Source organism: Ochotona curzoniae, unplaced genomic scaffold (genome assembly GCF_017591425.1).
Source record: "Ochotona curzoniae isolate NIBS_2020 unplaced genomic scaffold, NIBS_Ocur_1.0 scaffold_3835, whole genome shotgun sequence".
Lineage (NCBI taxonomy): Eukaryota > Metazoa > Chordata > Mammalia > Lagomorpha > Ochotonidae > Ochotona > Ochotona curzoniae.
Window position 1 is genome coordinate 7,004,656 of NW_024467114.1, and position 27,512 is coordinate 7,032,167.

At 39.5% G+C, this 27,512-nt stretch overlaps 1 protein-coding gene across 1 annotated transcript in view; it reads left to right on the forward strand.

Annotated features, from left to right (window-relative positions):
- The window catches only part of ZNF804B (zinc finger protein 804B), a 310,699-nt gene that overhangs the window by 238,702 nt on the left and 44,485 nt on the right, over positions 1-27,512 (forward strand). The window contains exon 2 of the mRNA XM_040965056.1: positions 13,210-13,353. Within this exon, the coding sequence (XP_040820990.1) occupies positions 13,210-13,353 (144 nt within the window). The remainder of the gene's footprint in view (positions 1-13,209; positions 13,354-27,512) is intronic.

Consider the following 27,512-nt stretch of genomic DNA (forward strand, 5'->3'; position numbering starts at 1 on the left):
AGATGGGATGTGTGGAGGAACTGGGGCCCAGATAAAATCAGGCTGGGCTGGCTGACTCACTGAACCTGCACGCGAAGGGCCCTGAGAGATGCTATACCTGAGTGTGCACAGTGTGTGGAGGTGCTCCAGAGAGCTGCGCACTAGTCGGAGTGTCGTGCCTCACACTCCTGAACGCAAGTGCGCATGCACACATGTGAAGTTTACACTAAATACCTTGGTGGATTTTTCTCTGATCAATAACCATGGCACCTGCAGCTTAGGGAATTCAGTTTATGGGTTCATCTTTATGGTTAAGGCAACTGTTTGACAAAAGATTTTTAATAGAATACTAACCTTTCTGAAGCTTTCTCTTGGAGAAGAATAATACCTTGATAGTATAGTGTTTATGAAATATTTAACAGAGGTACACATAATAGCATCTCTGTAATGCTTGCTTTTTTGAGCACTTACGATAATATATGTGCCTTTAATTCTCTTCCTTTCTCGTGGAAATTGATCTGATTCCTGCACTTTCTTCTTCATGTGACCATGGATTCCTCTTCTGTTCAAAGTATATTCTATGAAAAATTAGTTCCCATTCCATTCAAAATAAAATACAAGGGATGTTCAGTGTAAGAGATTCATTGCGTTTTCTTATCTGAAAGTCCATTTGAACCAATAATAGTCTCATAGAAATGACACACTTTTGTTTTTATGTGGGAAAATTATTTGCTTGCTTGATATGCTATGATAAAATTTGTTTGATAATATTCTATATGAACTATCTCCTGAAGTTGGGGGGTGGCAGTAAAAACAAAGACAACTTCTCTCATGTTTTCAAAGGCACAAAGCTAAACAAGTAAATACATAGATTTCATTGTTCTCAGCATTTGTTCATTTTAAGCTTAAGTTTTCCACCAACTCCTCTTTTGTGTGTAAAAGGGCAAACAACTTTGTACACATGTGAGGGCTCATAAACCCTATTGGAGCCAAGAGATTGTGAAATAAATGACTTTCCCTCTCCCTCCAGCAGTACTCTATTCTTGATTAAAAAAGGATGCTTACAGAAAGAAAACAATATGCTTGTTCACCTGCGTGAGCCTGGAGTGATAGGACTTGGCTGTTGTGCTGCATTTATAAAGTATTTTTTCTCAGAAATAAGAAAATCATTTTGCTTCTGCTCACTTTTAAAGTAATAAGAGCCCTTTGCAATATAATCTCCAAGAAAATGAACGTCTCAGGGTCTACGGCGGGCAGACCACCCTGTGCACCCCTAACTCTCTAAACCTTTCAGTCAAGGTGTGATGGATTCTGTCAACCTTGATGATCGTCTTAGAATGTAATTTCAAAGTTACCCTTAGTATTTTATTTGCAAAAGCACAAAAATGACTCCTTTGATTGCTTTATGATTGGCTTAGTCTTCAGTCATGACTTGAGTCCTGTTGCAACCCCCAAACTCCAACATTTGAAATGCAAAGGCTTATTTCTCTGGTTACTGTATCCATCACCCTTGTCATGGAATTAATTTTATCCCTTCTTGCTTGAGATATTTCTTCTGTATTTCTAAATCTTCTTTGTTTTGTTTTTGACATTCAAGCTTGTTTAACTGTAAGAAAATGCATTTTCCACAAATCATATTTTTTCCTCATAGTCAATTCCAGGTTTGAAAGTACCTCAACAGAAGCATTACATTTAATTTATTTTTGCTATTTAAATGAATAAAAACTAAGAAATGTCCAAATAACCACACCAGAAAACAAATGCAAGGTCAAGCTAGGTGAATAATTTCAAACATATTAACTGTCATCATATAGCCGGGAGTTTCTCATTTATGCACAAATAATTAGATCCAAGACATTTATAGGAGTTTGATGTGTGACAGGTGACATTTACTGTAATCTCTTCTTGTGCTTTGAGGTTTGTCTGTTTTGGCAAAAGGTTGAGAAATTAAGTATTCACCACCCATTGATAAATCAATCCCTATGAATACTTCTATAACTCTTTCCCGAGCTGTGTCCTCACGCTGATATTTTGGTGTCAAAAGTGTTTCATTAAGTGACTTCCTTTTCTTCTCAATCACACTTTTGTACCTGTTCCAATAGACAAAGATTAATAACACTGTTTTGACTTTAAAATACACTTGTCACTTCATCCAGTAGCTGTGCTGAAGATGGAAAGCTAGACACACACGGTACATCCAGCAAGGTTGGTGACAGTGCCTGGTGTAGCCCCAAGCCTTCCACACTTTGCTGGTGTTCCTCACACAAGATAGGACACGGGCGCTGGGTGTTGCTTCTTCTACATAGAAAGGACTTTTTAAAAATTATCTACTTAATTTAGGAAAGATGAATGTTTGCAAAAAACAGAATTAAAACCATTTAGAACCAAGTCTTTATCAACAGCATTTTACATGAAATGAAATTGTTTGTATTCAAAGCAAATTTACTCTATTTTACAGATATGTCTTTTGAGATTTTTACATTGTTTATAGAGTATTTTTTGATGTTTTCAGGAACTTACAAAATACAGGAGCAAGTGATTAATTTCAGCCTATGTTGATTAATTCAACAGTTACTGTTGAATGATGGAAAAATTGAAATGATCTCTTCTGACACAAAACTCCCACCTAAATGTTGTTGATTCCTAATAAACATTGAAATTGCCTCCCAAATTACTGAGCAATCAATCAACTAAATCTTGAGTAGCTCATTGGATCTTAGGGTTACACCTACAAGAGTACCAGGTAAATATGTCATCTCCACACAGGACTACTTATTAAAACTTTAGTTCTAGTTGAATCGCTCTGTAATGAAATAAGGTACTTTAAAAATTTTGTGACATCCTACAATGTTTTGTTTCATGAAGTTAAATTTCTCTACTCTCTCCATTGAGCAAAACTGTGACGTAAGTGGACTATTTGAAATCTGAGTGAGCAGATTTCCACAGGATTTGTGGGGACAGGATATCCAAGCAGGGTAGACATCCCAACTGAATGTCTTAGAAGCTCATCTGTTCACGTTTTGCTTATTAACTTGTGCTTTATTAACACAAAATGAGTATGTGAATGAAATGTTAACAACAAAATTGTTTGAAATTTATGAAACTATACAAGTAGGAATTTTTTAAGAATTACATGAAGAGGACACTATACATTGCCAGTGAAAACTGATTTTGGTGTTTCTGCCCAGACACCTAGATGTGCCTACATAGTTTCCAACAAGAGGGGAACCAGGATTTGTACTAAAAATGTGGAAATAAGATTATTGACGTTGTAGTAGTTTATTGAGGTTCAATCAGCATTCAGTAAGCGTCGTATTTGTGATATGTGCAGTGAACAGTTTTTGCTGTTTGAGTATGCAAATACCCAAAAAAACTGTCATTACAATTAAGGAAGTTTCATAAGCCTATGGCCCTCAGTGCTTCCTGGCACCTCCTAGTCTTTCCCCCTCTTGGCCTCCTCTTCAAAGTTCTCCAGAAATGAGCCAAGTACTCAACAAGGGTCTAGATGCACAGTGTGCCACAGCCACAGGGTAAAATTCCATCCAAGAATGAAAGCAAGTCAGGATTTAAGATTCACAATGTGGGATCAATATCAAAAATATCCTGAGTAAAGTTGAGAAAAAGAAAATATATTTTGTAATTTCACTTACATAAAAGTGTGTGTAATACACTTCCATCACAATGAAAGTATATTATTAATGAGCCCTTTCAATTAAAGCTTATAAGTCGTTCCTGGTTTGAAAGTGCTAGTTGATAGCATCTCTTCTCCATTTGTTGGTGGCTACATTTTGCACATTTGTCTTTTACCAAAGATCACGTTCCACATAACAGCGTCTGCGATTGCCCCCCTCTTCCCCTGGCTGGCTGATTGCAGTAATATTCTATGTTTTCAGCATTTTCACATTTTGTCCTTTTTCAAACCCTTTATATTAAAATTTTAACTTTGCTTGCAAGATGCTGAACCATTGATTATGAAGACTGAATCTCGGGTCTTAACTTCATACATGTACTTGGTTAACTCCCTGGAATTCCTTTGAGTTTCACTTAGTTTCCTGATTTTACACCCCCATTACATTAGATAACTAAGGCACAGGTTGGTAGTTAGAACGAGTTTTGTTAAAGGGCAGCACAGAAAGTTGGAATTCTCACAGTCTCACTTCAGTAGTGAGGAAACACCACCCTACTTCTACATGAGCAATTTTTCTTCAATTGATTAGGAAAAGCTGTCTAGTCAGAGCAGGTTGTTTCAAGTTCCCTGGGATGTAGAAGAGTTGGCAACAGAGTGGGCGCTAGTTCATTGTAACTGTCCCTGACCAGCAGAGTGTGTTGCTGCTGAAACTGAAAGCAACTTCAAAGCTAAGAGGAGAACTCTGTAGAAGATGGTCTGTGTACTTCTCCAGGAAGCGGATCAAATGAGAAACTTCCTATGACAATGGCAAAACTGATCCCTAAATACATTGTTGAGTAGATTTGATTTTGTGTGATTAGAAGAAAGAATCCATCTATGTACATACACTGTAAGCATTGCAAGTGAGCACTGATGTGTATGGAGCTCCAGAACCAAAAAATGGAGACTGAAACAAATCTTACTTTCCAAATGAGGAAGTAAATAGCGCAGAATTAATTGTTCTGCCATTCACCTCAAAGGTTATAAGTAAGGGCTTGAATTCTCATGCCAGATCTGCTGCTTATCTTCCCACATGAACTTGATCAATCCAAAGACTTCTGTCACTTCCAGTCACGTGCTCAGGCAAAAATCTGTCTCCTTCTACATGTTTTACAATGGACCCATAAATTGTTCTATAGTTCTTTTCTAGATTGGCACTGGTGCGCACGCGTGCACACGCACACTCACACACACACACACACACACACACACACACACACAAAGCAGACCACAGCACAGCTCAGTATGGCTCATTCACATGGTTCTTCAGTGCTTCTGTCATTGCTGAAGCACTTGCGACCGTCTGACCAAGTCCACTGTTTGTCACAGTCTTGGTAGGCGACGCCACCTGCATAGCCGCTACAACTCATGGGAACTCTGGCCCCATATTCAGTTCCTTGGGTTTTAGTTCTCCACCTGACAAGCTTTAATATATATATAATATATATGTATATATGTATATATGTATATTCCAAGGCCCACATTTATTTTGAAGGATTTCTGCTCTCACTAATCCACGAGTTAGAGCTTGATGAGAAGATTATTAAAAGACAACGTAGAAATGGTATGTATTGCTGTGAGATTATATGAAAATGGAGCCAAGCTTTTGTTTAGTATTTTATGAGCCTGAAATGAATACAGTCTTGTTTGTGGCATTTCGGTGGACCCTTGTGGATTTCTTTCTCAAAGTAAAGTAGCATTTTAATAGGCTGTCTTTTCTTTGACACATTTTCTCAGCTTGAAGTTAATATTTCAAGATTTGAAACACAGAGCTCCCGTAAAGCTCTTTTCTTTTACAATTGCTGGTTTTCTCTGTTTGAAACGAAATTATCTGTTAGAATTTCAATAGACAGAAGCCTGCTGCAGCAGGTTTAAAATAGTGGAGTGTCTTTGTTAGTCCAGTCATTTTTTTAAACATCTCTGGTTATGGGAAAGGTAAACCAAATATAGCAGGCTTACTGTAGACACTTAGGAGGACGGAGTGAATGCCCTTGGAATTTTGACAGTTACCTGACTTGCTTGTCCTCAAAGTCCCTGGTTTTGTGCTACTTCAGTAGATTACCTTGGAGTTTCCAGTTCCTGTTGAACATGGGTAAAACAGAAGCACACTGCTGTGCAGATGAACATTAAAACAATTGGAGTAGGCTGCGGGATAGGAACTTACGTGACAAGCACTGGGACCCGACACCGTAGCGTAGCAGCTAAAGTCCTCACCTTGAATGCACCAGGATACCACACAGGCGCCGGTTCTCATCCCAGCAGCCCCGCTTCCATCCAGCTCCCTGCCTGTGGCCTGGGAAAGCAGTCCAGGACGGCCCAAAGTATTGGGTTCCTGCACCCGTGTGGGAGACTTGGAAGAGGCTCCAGGCTCCTAACCTGGGATCTGATCAGCACCGGCTGTTGCAGCCACTTGGGGAGTGAGCCATTGGACAGAAGATCTTCCTCTCTGTATATCTGCCTTTCAACAGTAATAAATAAATCTTTAATAAAAAGGTGCCAGTCTCTGAATCTTAAGCAAATATTTGCAATTCTCGAGGAAAGGTGACGCCATTCCCAGAGGAGCATTCTTAGTGATTCTTTCTCTTTCACGTAGTTGTTACACATTTTGAATTTATAAAATAAGTTTTACAAGTGAGCAGGTAACGCTAGTAAATTTCAAAAAAAAATTTAGTTACCTGACATTTTTTCTGTGATTTCTCTTGCATTAGAAAACGAAATGTCAGACCCTATTAATGCATTTTTTCAGTAAGTAGTTTGAACATGAGTGATGGCTAAATGAAAGTGCTTCCTGTCTCGTGCACAATGGATGCATTCATTTAACGGTGTTCAATTTAGATGAATGTAATATGTCTATATTCATTACAGTCATACACATGTGTGGGCTGAATGATGGTGTGGTAATTACAACCTTTATAAAGGGAACAATATTGTCAATCTAGAGTTAAAAAAATCCATTTTCTTATCATTTTGTACACCCACACAATAGACACATTCAGAAACGACTCCTTCCAATGTGGAGATTTCATCCTTGGATTTTCAGTGCGCAGAAGGTTATAAACGTGCCCCGGGTCTAGGTTCTTCCACTCTGAGGAAAGTGACACAGATTGGAAACTTGCAGTCTCAAAACCTCTCCACGCCAAGTGACTTTCATATTTGTCTTTTTGCATGTTTTCACTGCAGTGTTAAACCACTGTGTAGCATGAATTAGGGAAAAGTTAGGAAAATGATACTGTGTACATTTTTCCTAACCGGAAGAATCTGTTTTCAGTTAATTTGCCAATAAATGCCTAAAAATCTGCTGATAAGTAAGGTTTTATCTGTCTTCTGAACACACTTACCTAAAACGAGGACAAAGCTTGCCGAGTCCCCAGGGCTCCTTGCTATCACCCGAGTTCGTATTTTTTCACATGAGACAGAAGAATATACTGTTTATATGGCTCAGTGAAGCAATATCTATAGCTATTTATCAGGCAGTATGACATTCTCACACTTTTATACTTTAACTCATACTTGCCTACATGCTCTAGTGTAATTCAAGCAGATGCTGCAAGAGAGCATACGCCTGCTAGGATAGTCGGTTCTGCTTGTTCATGTTGCAATTCAGCCAGGCTACGTAAGCTTGCACCTGGCTCTCACTTCTCCAAGAAACAGCTACTGTGACTCTCCTAAGTGATGAGTAGCATGCTTACGCTGTAAAACGGGCAGAGCGTTCCTCTTACAGATGTACTCAGAATTGCCTAATCAGGAAATCAATGTTACCAATATTAATACTTATTATGTTCACAAATTGCTTTCTTGACTCTGAGTGGAATTACTAAGTAACCCAAAGTAAAACAAAAATTACTATGAGTTTAAAACTCTGAAATCCTTAATGCTAAGTGGTTTTATTAAAGATTTATTTTTATTGGAAAGTCAGACATACAGAGAGGAGAGACAGAGAGAAAGATTTTCTGTCTGATGATTCACTCTGCAACAGCCGGTACTGTGCTGATCAGAAACCGGGAGCCAGGAGCTCTTCCGGTCTCTCACACGGGTGCAGGGTCCCAAGGCTTTGGGCCGTCCTCCACTGCTTTCCCAGGCCACGAGCAGGAACCTGGATGGGAAGTGGGGCCACTGGGATTAGAACTGGTGACCATATGGGATCCCAGCACATTCAAGGTAAGGACTTTAGCCACTAGGCCATGCCACCGGGCCCGTTAAGTGATTTTTACCAGCTTTTGTACCAGATGTTGGTCAGAGTATAAAATAAAGTTTCAGTTTCTCAAATTTCCATTATACTTCCCTTGCTGACTCAGCAGAACTGTAGTATGTTTTAAAATGGGCCTTTTCAGTGTCACATGAATGCAAACACACATACACACACATCAAGTGTCTACGTAAGCAGAAAACTGATCTCGCAGGTCTTGCGCTCTTGGTAGAGACGTCCTACATGAAAGACGATGAGCAAGAGAAGAGAAATGCAGCACGTGCAGCTGTGAAAGGGAGATAGCCCAAAGGCACGAGTGACTTTCTGCAGTGAACATGATGTTGTCTCCAGCTGCAGGTGCACTGCCACCATTCTCTGACGCATGAGGAGTTCAGGGAAGCTTGGTTAAAGTCCAGGAGATGCAGCACCAATCGGGAAGCTTTGTTCTGCAGGTTTAAATCACCTTCTGCCCAGCTGAGTGTCCTTCTCTGACGGGTACAGAACGGGAGACCCAGTCACAGGCGAATTTCCTCTCATGAAATGATGACTTGTTCACGGCTCCACTTTTGTCTGTATTCCCCAAATAAAATATTCAAAATTATCCCTATGCTAAAGATGCGTATTTGAGGTGGTGCATTCTGTTTCTATGTCAGAAGGGTTCTGAAACCAATGTGCGTATTTGTGGTATGAGGCATTGAGTAATTCATGAAGATGATCTTATTTTACCCTCCAAAGTGCTGCAGGCTGCTCACTATTATCGCTTATGATTTATGTGAAGATAGATAAAATCCTTAGTTCTTGAATTGCTTTCAGATAGAGGCTGAGATTCAAGCAAGTCAGTCTTGAAAGAATACATTCTTTTCACTATATATAATATATATAGTATGTATATATTAGCTAAATAAACAGAACTTTCTAGAACAATTTTTCCATTACCGAGTTAGTCACAGAAATATACAAAGACCAAAGACCGTGAGAGTTATAAAAGATTCCTATAAAAGATTCCTTGGCAACAGCCTTTGATTGGAAGAATGGAAAATCAATTATCTTTGACACAGATTTTATTTGGCGCCAATATCATAGGACAAGTTAGAGAATATTGCAATTCTTAAAACAATCTTCTACACCAAACAACGAAAGGTCAAATGTGGATTTCCTTGCAAAGACTATGACATTCAGTCCTCAAAGTTCTGAGCTGCTATTTCTGCAAGGAGATAGGAAGAACAGCAATTGATTTCTCCCCCTTTCTTTTTTTGTCATCTGGGAACAAACTTAGAGCTGATGCAGCAGGACTACTGCCCTGCGTAGTGCTCGCGTCTCAGCTTCGAGAACATTGTAGATGTTCATAACTATAATTAGTTCCCTCACTCCCGCTATTCATTGTGTCATGTCAGATCCTTGAGTGAGTCAGCAGAGACAACCTGGACTTATCTGACATCTGGATAAAGGCTGAGTCATTCGGGCAGCTGGGAACACACTGATGAGTAGTTCGGGCAGAATGCAGGCTCTTCGATGGTGACCGAGTTTCTAAATGTGCCTGTGCGTTGCCTCCCATATCTTTAAATGGTATAATAGTACAATGTATTTCCTGGGGTTAGAATGAATGTTGAGGAAATGCGTGTGAAGTGCTTGGCCAATTTCTGTTTCACAATATAAAAGGAAAGGATGATAAAGTGTAATGAGCACTACACTGGAGTCATTTGATAGGAAACATCCGCATTTCTAATTAAATGTAGTATTCTAGTCAGAATGAATGCTACTTTTAAGAAACAGTTGTATGCATGGAAGTAAAACTCTTAATGTGAATATATATATATTTTTTTTCCTCAAAACCGAGCCATTAATTATAACAAGTAATATACATTGCTGCAGAAATAACTACAATATAAAATTCCCATTGCTATTACTTGATATTTTAAGAATAACTCTTGAAGTTAACTGTACCTTGTTCAGTATGTAATTCAGTTTCAGCCTTTTAATGAATCATTGAAAATGACTATTGATATACTTCCTTTTATTTCTTAAATGGCTTATTTTAAAATAAGATTTGAAACCCCCTCTACTGGACAAACTAGGAGAAGGGAAATGTTGAAAATCTGGCATATCAACGAAGCAGCCACATGTCAAATCTTAAGTTTATTTTATTCTCTTTTATATATTATTTTAACTGTATGGAGCCCACTCATGTTTCTTCTATAAACGTATTCAAGGGTTGTGTAATTATTTCAGGGAGTAAATGTCCTCTTAATTTGTCCCAAGGGATATTTCATCAGTAAACAATAATCCTGTCATTTGACAAAAACTCAGAACATATGGCATGTTTTCAGTGTCTAGTGGAGAATGAGAAAAAGATCGGCTTCTTCTTCCAGTTATCCTATAGTGGTCTGAGCCAGGCAATCCTCATTAGTCGCTTTCGATTATTACTGTATTATATTTTATTAATATCACTGTATCATCACTTAAATACAAATCCATCCCACTAGACTGTACTCTTCCCAGAGTACAGCCAAAAAGAAATGGACAGTGAAATGTCACTCAACAAAGACACTCCTGAATATGTGAATACCTGGATGTGTTGGATGGGGTATGGGTGGTTAAATGGGTAGCCAGTTGGACACAGTGAAGAGTGTGATGTACGTTACCATTTCCTTGTGGTCTGATTTTATATGCGTCTTAAAATCTGTAAAAGTCAATAACCTCCTGTACTCAATGCCAACTTGGGGGTCTGTGCTACTGTGCTGGCCTGAGCACATCCCGCATTCTGGCACGTCCAGCAGGCCTCGGTCAGCGACAGCTCTGCACCGAGGACAGTTTCCCTACTTGGTGCAAGCCCGTTTGCGGTGGGTAACAGGAGACCACGAGACTAGTGTTCTCCACTGCTACTTTGCTCTAACTCCAATTTTGCCACATGTTCTTAAAATTTTGTCATGTATTTTTCTTATATTCCTGTGTGATTGTTCTGATCTGTCTGTCTCTTGGCATTCATCCTCATTTGCCTGTGTTTTTCTACCCTTATGTCCCAAATTATCTATTTCTTATCCAACCATTTCAGTTGGGTTTATGCTGTAATTACAGCTTTGATGGACATATTAGACTGTCAGTATATTGGTGGTATTTATACCCAACTTGATCCTCCTTCCTCTCTTACTAAGAGACTGAAGCTGTACCCGGAGAATGTCATCAGCACTTTGGAAGGAAGGGAGACTGGTATCTGCATTTTCTTGCAATAAATTGATCTAAGAAAGGTGATGTGTAACATAGTCTGATGATCTTGTATGTATTCACAAAAAAATGCAAAATTTAAATTTTGGCTAAAACTCTTGAAACGTTTTATTTGAAAGTCATCTAAAATATAAGTAAAAATAGTTTTGTAAACAGTTCAGATGACAGAACAAAAATAAGTAGAAAAGCCTCACACCTGGGCGCTGAGGCGTTGCAACAAAGGCTCCTATATAACATGGAATATTGCAAAACTGCAGTATTGCAAGAACATCACTGAATTCCCAGCATCCTTTTCCTGGTCCATGTGGCTGAGATAATTTTGAGTGCTGAGGCAGAGTGGACAATGGTTAAGGGACATAATTTTGGGAGACAGTCGTGTGTCAACAACTGCAATGATAACAAAGTATTCCATAAAACAGTAGCATTCCTGAAGTTATACTAAGAAAGAAAGTGGGGGGAAAGTCAGGGAACCCTGTAAGAAAAACACTGGTTTTCCCTGTTTACGCCTAGTAATTCAAGAGATTTAGCACTGACAGTGCCAAACTCTGATTTCAGTCCTCAGGTAAATTACATCCCTCAGTGCAGCCCTCATCCCATTTCTTTGAGCACATCGCTGTTTAGCCTGAAATCCAAGTCTGTATTTTTATTATGGGATACATCTTGTCCAGTAGTATTTATAATCTCCATTAGTTTAGGATATAACCAAGTTCCTGTTTCACTCATCTTCGATGTGCAATTCAGGAGCTTGGTCATGTTCTTCAGGTGGCTAATGGTACATAATCCCTTTCTTCCATGTTTGTGTCATATTCCTATGTCCAAATTAATCACCCTATCATTCCACTGGACCTCAGAAAACCTGCCTAAATACATTTTGTGACCTTTTTGGTTTTGTCAGTGATTGAACTTGGTGTAAGCTAAAAGAATGCTTTATTTTTGTAGAATGCTAGTCATTCTGAGCTAACAAAATGGAAATAAGTGTTTGTTTATATGTTATGTATGTGAAGTTGTATGCTGAGCTGGCATTCTTACTCGGCACTCAGATAATACAAAAGAACTTACAGATTGGTTTGAGGCATCGATATATAAGCCATGCTATTCATTAACTTAATGCATATGTAATGGACATCTGTTTTAGTATTGTAGACAGAATGAGTACAAATTTCTTCCCCAAAAAGACTTATGTAGGTAATATGCATAAAATGGATAATTTAACACCACCTGGTATATCTATTCGGGGTTTAAGAGAATGATGTAGGCATTGGATTTGATAAGAGGTGATGCTGGCAAGGTAGGACAAAGCTACTAAGGGTTTGACTCAAAGAGGAGTGGTAAATCTCAGCTGTGCGTTGACAAGAATGCTAGGCATAGGCTGTGGAAGTCAGATGCCTTTCCCACGCATGGGACCTCCTTAAACACTGGCTGACACAGAAAAATAGAGCCTGATTGGTCAGATTGTGGTGTGAATAAAGAAGCCACACAGTTGACACACAGTTTATGCTCCACAAATACTTGTTGTTATTCTATAGATAATGAGAGAATCCAAGTGCTTCTTATCAGGTGAATCATGCAGTCACAACTGTTTCAGAAAGAATATTCTAAAAATATTACAAGGATAATACATGAGATAAACCCATTGGTAATGTCTAGAGGAATTTGTGCTCGTGGAAGAGACTTAGGTTGAAGTGGAAGATGATGGATACATGAGATTCTAGTGATAGTGTGATTAGGGACCCCCTCCCCCCGAGACTATGTGTGGAGAAGAATACTGAAATGGCTGAAATTGGAAATATATAAAATTCAATCATATAATGGATAATATCAGAAAGAGATGTTTATGGAGGAGATGAGGAAGGAGTGGCCAGGGATATGTTGGTTGTGGAAAGATCTACCGCCTGGAAATGGGTTCTGCAGGAAGGAGAAGTAATGAACAGACTAAAGCCAGGGTTGTTTCATGAGAAGACGCGATGTGATTGATCAGCTAGGAATGATGCGCCCCTGAAAGCTAGTTACTTCCACAGTGCCATAGATTTCCAGAAAGCAATGCATCTCACCATATTATTTTAGTCAAGGCAGAGTTAAATATCAGCTTGATTCATAGCTGATCTGGTTACGCTATCAAAGAGAAATATAACCAACATTTATGCTTTCTTTAAAGGATTTTGCAGAAAAGGAGAAGTCTACAGCCAAGGCGCTGGGAGATGTAAAGGCCAACTTCTACTGTGAATTATGTGACAAGCAGTATCACAAACACCAGGAGTTTGACAATCACATTAATTCTTACGACCATGCTCATAAGCAGGTAAGTTCAAGGGAGGAAAAGTTTCATGATCATTGATTGATGCAATCAGAGCAGAAAGGGATGGATTTGACTTTACTTAGTGTCATTAAAGTCTCTGAGGTGGGATTGTTATATGCCTTATTTTTTTTTTTTTTCTTGAGAGGTTGTTTTCAGTTTAAGTATTGGATGAACTCTTTAAAGTGTCATGAAATCATGTGAACTTAGAGATGGTGTGAGAGTAGAATGACTGGAAATCACACTCAGAGTGAGCCAGCTACTTTGTGAGAGAACCACCACCCTGGCTACTGCCCCACAGTCTATTCCGATGCACTTGTTTGAAAGATTCTGAGATTTGGAAAGACTAAATCTCTGAGGGTGGAACTCAGTAAGAAGTTACACGTGCTTAAGAAGACTCTCTTAAGATAGTGAAAGTTGTTACTTAATATATGAACATTTACAACAAGAAAGTACAAAATGTAAGTTTAAGGGTTATGGAAGGTTAAGATATTTCCTTTGCTTGAGAGATCATGCTATTTTTGTTGCTGGTGTAGATACCCTGGCCATGATTGGTAATATTCTCTGCATCTCTGTGGAAGCAGAGGCCACTGTTCACATCCTGTCAGTTTCATCTTCTCTGGTTGAGGTATGGCTGTATTGGTGATTTTGAAATCAAGAATGTTCAATATCACTGGCTGAGAAATCTCATGTGGCCAGAGCATTGCTGCTGACAGCTGGGAGAAAGTACACTCTTGCTCCCAGATGGACATGTTGGTTGGAGCATGTGGGTAAGTCTTGGGTTTTAAAATTTTTGTTCAGAATGCTTTGCCCAACATCACCCGTGATTATTGAGTATATGGTTCATGTGTTTCTTGGGAAGACATGAGACTTTTGGGGACATGGGTGTATAACTGGCTACATTTCTGTGATAAGGGCAAGATAGACCATGATGAAATGTGTTAGTGCTGTGATTCCCAAATCCTTTTGTGCATGATCGACACTTTGGAGCTACGTTCAGATTTCTAGACATCCCCCCTCACATTTTCTAATTTAGGATTTCTCATTAGGGCCCAGGGACCTATATTTTGAAAGGATAAGAAAAGGGAAAGTGTCCAATACATGTAAGAATGAATCAACCGGCTTATACCCCACTTCAAGAATAATTATTCTTTTATACTACCACTGTGTAACCATCACTGGTGTATCATTTGAAATAAATTTTGGACATAATAATTTCATCTAAAAGCATTTAAAATGTTTAAATCTGTTCTTAAACAATACCCTATGTTACACCTAAAAATAATTTAGGGTATCATGTAGTGGCGTTGCTTCTCTTGTTACTGAGCAAATGAAATCTGGGTTGCATATCAGAACTAGAGTCAGGCTGGCATGTCTTAAAACTTCTTTGTATAAGTGTATATATGTTATATATGTGTTTATATTTATCTGAAGATTTTTTTGCCTCTTTCAAATTTAATTGCTTTCTGTTTCTTGTGTTTAAAATTTCGCACAATTCTATACGGTGTGTCTTTCTCACCTTTCCTTTGCACTTCGATAACTTTTCTTACTTGGTTATTAGAGATATCGCATCAAGATCAGATTTGTATTTTTCTTGCCAAGGCTCTATTATGTTCTTTTCTAAGGTGGCATATTATGTTCTGTTATCTCATTTTTTTGTAAGCAAAATTTTGACCTTTTCTGTCAGGTAATTTAGAAAGCTTACTTACTGAATTCAGCTTAATTTTTAAATTACTAAGTACCCACCATGGTTTTAGTAGCCGTTGATGTTCAATTTGTTAAATATGCCACTACTTTTGTGGAGTTCTGAAATGGTAATTCAAATTCTGTCACCCCTCCTTCATTTTATTTTCATGGTGTGTGTAGAAACAGGAATTAATGGTAAGCATTGCTTCTGGGGCATTTGTAGGTACATAATCTTTATGCTACATATTAGGAAAAATATATATATTGTGGAGATGGAGAAGTGAGAGATCAGGGAGAAGTCTCATGGGATTCTGGCCTTTGAAGTGGGTTTTGCTCCTGCATAAGCACATGTTTAAATAGAGGCTCAAGATGAAGTTGTAGCCTAAGTGGAAACATAGAAAGTGCACTGCGTAGCTCCAGCAGTTGAACCACTGTCAAATGCAGTTATGGCCAGAATGATCTTCCTAAACTAGATTTTTAGATTATCACACTTCTTGACAAAATCTGCAGTGCTTGGTGACTGACTTTTAAAAGAATGTGAACTACTTAGCTTGCCATTCAAAACCTCTACGATGTGGCTTTTTCGTGCGTTTTTGGGTTTCTCTCCTGCAGCTCCAGAAAATGCCTACTGCTTCTCATAAGACGCCTTATGCTTTTCCTCCTGTTCGTCTTGGCACATTATCTTGTATCTGCCTGGAATGCCCTCCCATCTTCTGTCCGTATTTCAAAACACACAGTGTAATACATAGATTGACATACCCTATCTGGATTTTAAAGGAACTGAGATCTCACATTAAACAGATTTAGCATACCATTTTCCAAATAATCTCTTCTACTTCGTATCTGTTAATATTGTGGAGTATGTTCGCATAAGCTGGCCACAGTGGGAACCGCCGGAATGCTCGCATTTGCTATAAGACCTTGTTAGACTACTTTCTTGGATGATGTTGGAATACTTCCATGAAAAGATTTATTTAGGCCTAAAATATTATGAAAATTAAGTCAATTTTGGATGAAGCTGTGTTCCAAATTTCCCTTTTAAATGAGACTGAATTTTACAAAGAGAAAAAGGAAGTATTCACTGAAGTAAAACATGCAATTTCTACCCCCTGCCCCATTTTAGAGCTAAAGACGCTCATTTGTTTATTGCCTCATTAAGGACTCTTGTTGATTGGAATTGTGATTATGACGGTGGTGTGGCTTGGACTGAGAGTACATTTTTGGCTTTAGTAATATGAACAGTTGCCTAGTTTCATTTTCTACATATTCTCAGGGAAGGAATATCTAGACTTGCTTGTTGAACTTGGACTACCATGGTATGTTCTTTTACCCAAAGGCAGAATGGATGTGATCAATTCCTTACCAACAGAAGATACGGAACTAGAAACAAAGTAGTCTTTGAATTCTCCCTTCAATCTTTCATTCATCTGTTTTTCTTTACTAAGGATCCTTCAATTTAATGGGTGATTTCCAAAGCTTTTATTTTTCTATCAAACGTATATATAGCAAGAATCATACATTTATTTTGTTGCAAGGTTTGTATTATTCAGAGATATATTGTAATTCTAAGCAAGCCAGTGGATAACTTCACAAAATAAATTAAAACAGTCTCAGATTTATAACTTTAATTGAATCCCCTTTGACAATGAATAATTTCTTTCTGGACCCCCAAGAACAAACAGATTTCCCCCTTTGGTTTCATTTTATAGAAAAATAGCTCATAGACAGCACAGATAACTTTTCAAAAATACTTAATAACAAAAGTAATTTCTACTTTTGACTAAATCTTATTATAAAAGCTCACATTTTTGGAAGCAACTAATTTTTAAAACCATTGCTTTGAACTTGTTCTAATTCTGTATATATGCCGAGCAGTACTCAAAGACCAATCTTTATCTTTAACACTGTAGCAAATATCTTAAGACATGATTTCATTTGGTATGAATTCTGGGAAACTAATCAAATTCCAAAGATTGGTATACAAAGATTTTAAAATGTAAAGCACTGAATGCAATCTAAACTTATAAGCAGGTAGCTAAATTAAGATACATGTAAAATGGAGTAGAACTTAAGAATTAAAGTTACATTGAAGATTGCATATATGTGAAACTAAATTTGTGAGTGCTGGAATAGATTTTATGTTAAACATCAAGAGATATAGCTTCACATAGGTTTAATAAAAATTGGATAATATATGGTAAGTTCCTAAGTACCATTCAGTCACCAATTTAATATAACAATGTATACATAAACTATGCTTTATGCATTATTCTGCCTTTGTTTCTTATCAGTCCTTAAACATTTCCATTGTGGTATTCATGCTTTATGCTATTGTGAATTACAATTATCGAGCTTCCTATGATACCAGAATTATCTTATGCTTACATTTTATTTCTTACAAAACTCTTCTTCCTGGCTTAAATTGACCCATCCCTTCTATTTGCCTAATTTGTATTATTGTTCAGTGCTAACTCTCCCTGGGGTACCCACCAACTGTAAGGTCAAATCTTAGTGCAGACACCTCAGGAACAGATCTTCCTGCCAGAGTCCCTGACCTGCCCTGCGATGTGTCTGCACGGCTGCTGTCCTCATCCTGTGAATGTTTTCACTGCCCTCCCAGGTTCCATTTCTTCTTTGTTCCTATGAGATCCTGCATTCTTATTTTACTTCCACCTTTTGGTGGAAACTACCCTTCAGAAACTTCTAATGGAAAGATAGATGCACTATAAAGTTTGGGGGCCTTGATCCTCAGGCCACGACAGTCTGCTTCTTCTACCCCTACCTCTAATTGATATTTTATGAGTTTGCAAAGTCACATGTTGCTATTAACCAATAGGCATGCAATCTTGAATCTTAGTGCTGAATTTCTGAAAACTAACAGATGCTTTTTGTTTCACCTTCAACAAATATTTATTTGGTGCTTGCCTTGACCCAGGTGTTCTAAATCCAGGGGATCTGTAAGGAGACAGCTGGGCAGTCCTGTGCCACTCCATGGAACTGGCTACACACGGAGAATGGGAAAAGAAAAGAGGTAGAGCATACACTAAAAGCAATTGCTAGGATTTCAGATGGTTCTGCAAGCTGTGGAGGAAAAATGAATGAGTACAATGTATGGAGAATAGTGGAGGGTGAAGAGAATTTTAATTAGTGTGTTCAGTGAAGACCTTAATTAAAAGACGGTTGTTAAGAAGGCATAAAAGGCATGAGGGAGCAATCCACATAACCCTGTCTCTGCATAAAGGTGCTCTAGGCAGAGGGAGTGTCTGCTGGGGGCCTTTGCAGAGACTCGTAACACCCTAGCATCTTACAGCCTGCTTTGTGTTGTCATTCCCCACTTGGGAGAAGAGTGTCCCATCATGTCTGGCAATTAAGAAGATAATTCAATTTAAGAAATTTGTTTTAAAGATTGATTTTTTTCTTTCCTTGAATGAATAAAGAGAGAAGAAAAAATAGGGAGAGGTCCATCTCCTGGCTCCCTCTCCAAATGACCATATTGGTCCAAGCTGGGCAGATCTGAAGCCAGAGGCCCATCAGATTCTCCAGGTGTCCCACATGGATGTAGGGGCCAAGGCCTTGAGGCCATCCCCACTGCCTGTATACACTACAAACAGGACTCTGCACTGCAGGTGTAGCATCCATATGGGACACTGGCACCATAGGTAGAAGGCTGGCTTGTTGTGCCATCACACTGGCTCCGGAAAGCATTTTTTATGATGGTAATAGCCTCCATTTTTATTTCTCTATCAATGTGTTGTCTTTGAAAAACTCATATTTGCATGATGCATTTCCAGAATTAATCCCCTAAATTTGTCATTCTCCATATTATATTCATTGCCTCAGTTTTGACATCAACATTCTGACAGATTTTCATGACGTTTGTCTCCTAGTTTTCCTACTGAACTTTTGTTCAAACTCTGCATTTCTATGGGAAGAGAGAGACAATTACACACACATAAGCTGAGCTTGGTTTTACCTATTATTTTTAGGCTAAAAATCTTTGCTCAGACATTTCATAGCTTTTGGCCTACTCCTAACGGGATTTGTGTGTGTGTGTGTGTGTGTGTGTGTGTGCGCGCGCGCGCGTGCACGAGTTGGGTTTGGCAGGTGGTCAGATGCGGTAGAGTGACTTCTTCCCTGGGTGACCTTTGACTGTCAGTCCCTCGTCATCCCCTGGAGGCTGAGAATGGAAAGGATGAATGGACCATCAAAATTTCATTGAATCACATCACTTTACATGGTGTTATAACTTAGCACTAAGCTGTGCCAGATTTGCCTAAAACAAGATGCTCCCTGCCTCAGTTTCCCCCAGAGAGCACCACCTTCTGCAGGAGAAGGAACGAGGTCCCGGTGACCTGCCTAAACCTTGCAGAGCCAGTCGGCCTTCTGCAGGTCTCGGGCTCCAGCTTTTTGCTTCGAAATCCCCAGCAACTTTAGTTGAATTAATATTAGCTCCTCTTACCTCTGCTGTCTGATCTGCTTTGCTTGTTGACATGTCACCCTCCATCTGTCCTCCTGTCCCTCTGTGGGCCTCACCTCTGTCATTTCTCTCTAAGTTGGGCCATTGCTATGATGGCAGAGGGTCTTGGTATGACATCCCGTGAGTGGCTGTCTGACGTGCAGTGGCTCTTCAGTTGCCCCAAGCAAGGCCTGTATCGCAAGGTCAGCCTTGCATGGTGGGCTGACGGGCCATTTATCTCAAATACTGTCTGAGGAATTCTTTGAAGAGTTGAGACCCTAAACCAATGCAGCTCTTTTTTCTCAGAAACTATGAATGTGTAGAATTATAGATGAGTAGATTTTTCTCTTAACTGATTTTACCTTAAACCTGGGCTAGACAATGAAAAAAATAAATAAATCAGTGTTAGGTCCCAGAGCCATAATCTCTAGTTAGCCCATGCCAGTGAACTCCGATGTGATTGTGGTGGATGTGTGTCTGATGCCAGGCACCACGGCATCCTGCAGAGCAGGGTGCCAGCCCTTTGCCAGCTGTGGGCTTTGCCTCTTTGCAGCTCTTCAGGTTTAGTTTTGCTGATCAACACGACAGACGGCCCATCTTGTCTTCTAGCTCTATGATGTAGTATTTCAGCATGGCATCTAGTTGCTGAAAGGAGTGTGAAATTAATGATGATTAATTATACTAACCTATGGTGTGTAATGGGAGCTACTATTCCAACCCATTTACAGATGGTCACACTGCTTGCTTTTATATCAAATAGTAGTGATCTTCCACTGAGTAATTCCCGCAAGTGAGAGTTCTCGCCTCTGACTGAATCTAATGGCAAATTAGATGCTAGTAGTTTAAATAATAAAATGATATCTGTTGTCATCAGACAATCAAGATACTGCTTTGCTGTGGATTAAACTTGAGTTTGTCCATGTATGTTAATGGTTAAGGCAAAGGATAAAACAGAAGGATTTATTTCTCTGTAAATATGCTTTAATTTATCACTTGCCTCTCTGATTGCTATGACAAGGTATTAATTTATCCACTTACCATTTCAATCCAGTAGCCAGAAATACGTTACACTGTATAGTATGGAGTCTATGGATTAAAAATTAGCAAGAATTCCCAGTTTCTATCCCAATATGTGAAGACCGTGAAAGCTGCCGCTCTCAGACACACAGCAACAGGGAGATGGACACAGTCAAAATGAACATCTAATCTGGAGAGAAAGCTGCACTTACAGCAAAAACTGCTCCCTGGAAAATTGGAGAAACACATGAGTGGACCCTGAAAATCTCATCCTAGCCAAGCTGAAACCCAGGAACGTCTGGGGGTGTTAGGCGTGATATAAGATGCTGAACTGTAGTTGACTAGTTTCTAGAATTTTTTACAAGACTCTGCAAAATAATAATGATTTTTTTTAACTATTTAAAAAGAGGTGAGAGGGCCCAGCATGATAGCATAGCAGTTAAAATCCTCGCCTTGAACGCAACGGGATCCCATATGGGTGCCGGTTCAAATCTCGGCGGCCCTGCTTCCCATCCAGCTCCGTGTTTGTTGCCTAGGAGAGCAGTTGAGGACGGCCCAGAGCTTTGAGACCCTGCACCCATGTGGGAGATCTGGAGGAAACTCTTGGTTCCTAGCTTCGTATGGGCTCAGCTCCAGCTGTTGCAGCTGCTTGGGGAGTTAAGCATCTTTTGGAAGAGCTTCCTCTCTCTCTCCTGTCTGTATGTCTGCTTTCCAGTAAAAGTAAATAAATCTTAATCAAAACAAGAGGTGCGGACTCCTGGCTGGGCAGCTCAGGCCCACATGTCCCTAACCTCTGTCTCCTGGTCTTCCTCTCTGCTCCCGGGAGAAGCTGTTCTGGGCAGCTCGCCAAGTCCAAGGAGAAGTGAGGCTAAGAATGCCATTGGGGGTACAGCGGCGTGGCCTAGCTGCTAGAGTCCTCTCCTTTGACGCGCCTGGGATCCCATATGGGCGCCGGTTCTAATCCTGGCAGCTCCACTTCCCATCCAGCTTCCTGCTTGTGGCCTGGGAAAGCAGTAGGACGGCCCAGAGCTTTGGGACCCTGCACCCGCGTGGGAGACCTGGAAGAGGTTCCTGGTTCCCGGCTTTGGACTGGCGCAGAACCGGCCGTTGCGCTCAATTGGGGAGTGAATCATCGAACAGAAGATCTTCCTCTCTGTCTCTCTTCCTCTCTGTAGATCTGACTTGTAATAATAATAAAAAGAAAAGAATGCCATTGGATTTCTAAGGAATCCTACAAGCCACATGAGTGTGGTGAAATGTTTACTGCTGAAAGAAAACCTGCATGCATGTGCACACACCCTTCTAGATTGACAGACCTCTTTGCAAGAATTATCACAAGAAACTTTTCAGAAATTTGAAAAGGCCAGAAATTTAGATATCCATAAAGTAATGAATTTTTGCAGATAAAGCAGCAGAGACGAGTTGGGCACACTCTAATGGGTTTTATTGGCCCAGGCATTCTATGTGCCTGTGGTGTTAGGCAGCGTCGTGTCTGATTGGTGATTAAGCCTGGATTCTGGAATTCCATCTAAATACAAGTTCACAAGAAAAATGCCATAGGGAGTAACTTCAGTATTCCCTGGAATGGCAGAGCGCAGAGACTGCCCTCCACAGCACCTCACAGGACTCCAGAAACCCTCCATCCATCTTTTCCTACTTCTCTGCTTCTCTAGCTCTATGATGAAAACAATAAGCAAATCAAATTTTTTGGTGCAAGAAGTGCTGAAAAGCATGCTTGCATTCTTTTTCGTAGTGTTTATTGTTCACAAAATCTTAATGACCCCACATGTCCATGCATTTTAAAAATTGATGAATCAAAATTATTGTTCATTTTCCATGAACTCTTTTTTTTTTAAGATTTAATTTTTATCGAAAAGGCGGATATATAGAGAGAAGAGACAGAGAGGAAGATCTTCCATCCGATGATTCACTCCCCAAGTGAGCGCAACGGCCGATGCTATGCCAGTCCGAAGCCAGGAGCCTCTTCCAGGTCACCCACGCAGGTGCAGGGCCCCAAAGCTTTGGGCCGTCCTCTACTGCTTTCCCGGGCCACAAGCAGGGAGCTGGATTGGAAGTGGAGCTGCTGTGATTAGAACCGGCACCCATATGAAATCCCAGGCGTGCAAGGCGAGGACCTTAATCACTGCGCCATCACGCCAGGCCCATTCCATGACCTCTTGGAAGCATTCTAATGCATTTCAGTTTGTGATGTGCTGTGACTCTAAGGTTTGGCAGCAAAGACATCAGCAAGTAAATTCATATCATTTTTCAGCCTTCCCGTGTAGTATGTCTCTAGCAATATTTATTTAGCATCTAACTTTTGCAGAAATCCTCCAAAGTGATTCAAGAGGAAAACGGGAAGGAACTATGCCCTTGTTTCAGGCAGCTTATCCAGGCATGGCAATAAGCTAGCCTGCTGTCATTTCATAACCCAGAAAGTCTCAGGCAAACTTAATGATGCCTAGAGAAGCAAGGTAAGGAGGGAGTGAGACCAGTACACACATCAATCGAATAATGTTCATTCAGCTACCATGGAAATCATAGCATTTCCATGGCGACTGAAAGAATGGAGAGCAGGATCAATATGCAATTCACTGACACAGAGCAAAATTCCATTCATAGGTGCAAATAAAAGAATCGATTCTCCCTCAAGATCATTAAGAGTAGAACTTTCCAGTTCGTTTGATGCATGTGGCATTCACCTAGCTACATTTACTTTTTGCCATATTTAGTTCTTTGGCTTTCAGGTTTCTTGTCTAAATGGAAATTTCAACATGTATTCATATGTATGGGAATAAAGTGTAATTTTTACAGTTCTTTGAAAAGACTCTGCTTTTGAGGGTATGGCGGTTTTATTTTTAGGGTTAGACGTTATAATTAGAACAGTTTTAGAAATTGCAATCTTTCCCAGATCTTCCATGTGAAACATGAAATGTCTTAACATCAGTGATGGTGTAAAGGTCTGTCGAAGTGTGGGCAGATTGCCAGACCCGAAGCCTGAAACTGACTACCACTAATGAGCAGTTTTAATTTGGGGATTTCACAGTTTCTCTTAGTTTCAGTTCTTCATTTGCAAATTATGATAATACCTGTTTCCTTGACCCCATAGGGAAAGAATAATTTGACAAACTTAGAACAGTTCTAAAAGCCTAAGCTATTAACATGAATAAAGTAAGATACACACCTTGATGTTAATGCAGAACATTTCATTTCAGATTTCCTAGGCATGCATTTAGTGGGTTAGAATAAAAGAAAAAGCACTTGTAACTTCTGTTGAAGGAGCCTCTTCATCAACGTTTGGCTGTGAGCCTGGGTCAGTTGCTTTTTAGCTTTGTGATGTTGATCATTCCATTCAAACCTGCCCAGCTTCCTTTACTTCCTTGATGTGATGAAGGCTCATACCTACTTCTCCATGCGCCCGAGAACAGGGCTGTGACCATGATGGTGAGTTCCGGTAGTGGATGTTCAAGTGATCCACAGATTTCCAAACTATTTTACATACTTTGATTTTCTAGGCTAACCTGCTTGTATTCTACCAGGTAGTATCATTTTCAGAAATCCAAGCCTAACAACATTCCGGAGGGGCCAAGATGGCTTCTAAACCCAAGTCAATCTGGCAGAATGTTCGCTTCAGAGCTGGGGTGTACTAGCTGGCGATGGGCTAGCCTGGTGCTTGAGGCTAGGGCTACGTTGAGTTTCCACACTAAGTACAGGGGAACCACCTAGTTTGTAAAATTCTATTTTTAACTGAAAAATAGCGAATTTCTATGTTTACATATCTTTGGATAGACACACCATATTTTAATACATGTTTACATTGGGAATGTCCTAACGGTGTTAGTGTAACTATCATTTCAACTATCATTTCTATTTTTAAACCTTTGCTTGTTGGAAAGTGAAAAACCATTAATTAGAATAAGTTTTAATTCTTGTGTATTCTTTATGAATCATTGAGTAAGATGGAATATCTGTTAATGTAGATGTTTTGAACAAAATGCCCTGATTTCTAGTTACTAATCTGTTTTAAAGGGAAGCCCATTTTTTCAGCTATGTTTTGGAGTTTTCTTTTGTAAACTGTCATTTTGTAAGTATGAAATTGGCATTTTTAAATGTTCAATAATTTTCAAAAGTAAATTTTGCCAATGAGGAGTGACAGAATCCTGCCTACATTTCTCACCAGATTATGAGCTTCAGCGCCTCCAATTGTCCTAAATCTAAAATAGTTTGAGAGAACGCTAACTGGATGATTCCCCCATGGGTATGTAAAATTTACCTGTGATTGTTCATGCAAAGTTCATGGTGAGGTGAAAGGTCTTTCTTTGTTCTATTTTTCTTTGAAAAGTGTGTTTTGTGCTACTGGCACAAATTCCTACGGATATCTTTTCAGAGAAAATCACTCTACAATGGCAATGATCTTCTCTCTCTAAATAACTCCAGCTATTGATGATGTAGTGCTGAGTTCTCCCTTCACTGACCTCCAATTTCATTACATTCACCATGTTTGTCCTGTTCATATCCTGTATTTCCTTGTTTAGTCGTTCAGTTGATATTTTTATGTGCTTTCATGTTCCTCTTCCTTGATTCTCAAATATTAATATTAGACCAGAGCCTAATTTCTTGCTGAGTACTTACAACTCTGCTCTTTCAAAGCTACAATTGCTCATGAAAAGAGGGTTGGCCCTCATGTTCCCTAAGTGCGCTTGTTTTATTCCTTTAAAGACACAATAGGTTTACCTCATTTTATTCCATTCCCAGTAGCTTTTTTCTTTGTAGTATTTGTGGGTTTTTTTTGAGTTTTGAAAGCTAAGTGTAAAATTCTAACATAACCATACTACCCTTCCTCCCCATCTCCTTTCAAGACCCTTTCTTTTCTTTTTTTTTCCTTAAAAATTACAAAATCATGCTTTGCATTTGCTATATGATCATAGGTTTAATGCACCACTAATCATAATATTCAACAAGCGAAAGTATTGACGAGGGCTAAAAACAATAATCAGATCATTAAATGTCTATTTCATTCTTACACCTCTTTTTTGCATTTTATATTAGTTACCACATATTGGGGGAAAATATATGATATTTGTCTTTTGGGGACTGGCTTGTGTCACTAAGCATTGATGGTCTCCATTTGCATCCTTTTTTTTTTGCAGAAGACAGTATTTCATTCTTTTTGTAATATTTCATAGTTTTATATCCCATCTTTTCTTTATCCAGTTTTCAGTCATTATACTCTTGGGTAGATTACAAATCATAGATTTCATGGATTTATATGTACTAAGCATGAGGGAGCAAATAGCTTTTATATGATAATGTCATTTTATTTGAATACATTCCCAAGAGTGAGATGGCTGGGTCATATGGTAGACATCTTCAGATTTCCAAGGAATCTTGATTTTGCTTTCCATACTTGTGCTTTTCCACTGTCTGCAGCAGGTGTAGCCGAGAAGGAATGTGCCCTGTGGCCATCCCTCAGGCCTCCTGGGATGCTCTTGAATTTTCCTGTCAGTATTTATGCACTGTGCCTGGCTGCTGGTTTTTGCGGCTGTCTCTTTGAAGCTTCAGGCAGCATTCCTGCCTTCATGTAGAAGAGTCTGGACTTAACAGCGCTCCATCATCCCAGCTCTGTAGGTAGAATCCTGGAGCCTGGGCTCCATTGCCATTCTGGTTCTCATTGCTTTTCCACACGAGAAAGCTTCAGCTGCTTGCTTGAGATAGCTGGTTTGACAGCAACCCCTTTATTGCCCTCGTCCCTCGTCCACACTACTGCCCCTGCGTCTGTCCAGTGTTTACCTTTCAGCTGCACGTCATATCCTCACATCCTGCCTCACAGTGTTCCACTGGCAACACCTAACATCTGGAGAAGATAAGCAAGCGTACAAATCCTAACTCTTAATATTCTATGATATGCATCTGGAAAAAGAAATGATTTCTTTCACTGCGGGGTACTCCTTCCTAAGTGTGTTTTTACTCCCTTGCCTCTCAGTAGGACCCACTGTGTTACATTGTTTGACCAGGGAGAGAATAGTCTCACAATGCTTACACAAAATCCATGAAGTGGCCACACTTTGCCCTTCCACGAACGCCTGCTACTGCGTCACCAGACATTTTCAGGCAGTGAAATAGCTGTTTCTGGCAGCTCTATTTGTTTCATTGCAGATACTGCAAGGAGAGATGATGTCCAGCAACGTCTGATCAAAGAACCTGAGGATTTCTTTTTCCTTTTATTTCACCACCTCATCCCTCCTGGCCCCTGCCAAGTGGAACAGCGCACTCAGACCATTTACATTCTCTGCTAGCTTCTGCTTGCCAGGAAATTGCCTACTCATTCTGTAATATTCCACTTAGAGGTCTTCTACAAAGAAATCCTGATAAACTAGATGCTTTTGGCTACCCATACTGTGAGCTGATGATCCTTCTAATATTTATTACTTCAGAATAATCTACATTGTTAAATGTGTCTGTCCCGTAGTAAGATCCTTAACCTCTAGGTTTGGGTCACTTAGTGCGACTGCAGAATTTCAACTACAATTAGTCATACAGATCACTCAACTGCTCGCTGGGTCAACTAAATTATGTGAACATTATTTGGCAGAAGTAGGCTATTGCTATATGTTCAAGTGATTTCATTGAGGCTGTTGAGTTGTAGAATTTGAATGCCCCACTTGTGAAAAAGCAAATAGCTGACGTCCTTACTTGTATGTCATTCCGCACTTGCCTGTATTCCATTGTGTGACCAACACGGGATTTCATTACTTTTGATCATAGGGAAAAATAAGCTAGTAAGTCATCTTTTGCCCCATAAAAGCCAAGATAACTTACAATAACACAATAGTTGGATTCGTAATCCTGCGTTCTTAAAAGCAGATCAAATTGCAGTTTCCAAAATATATCTGACAAAATTGCATTTAACAATTTTATGTATTTTTGGTTATACTTTGGGATAGTTAATCACTTGACTTATAAGGTGTTGATTTGTAAAGTGCTGGGATCTAGAGATTATTAAAGA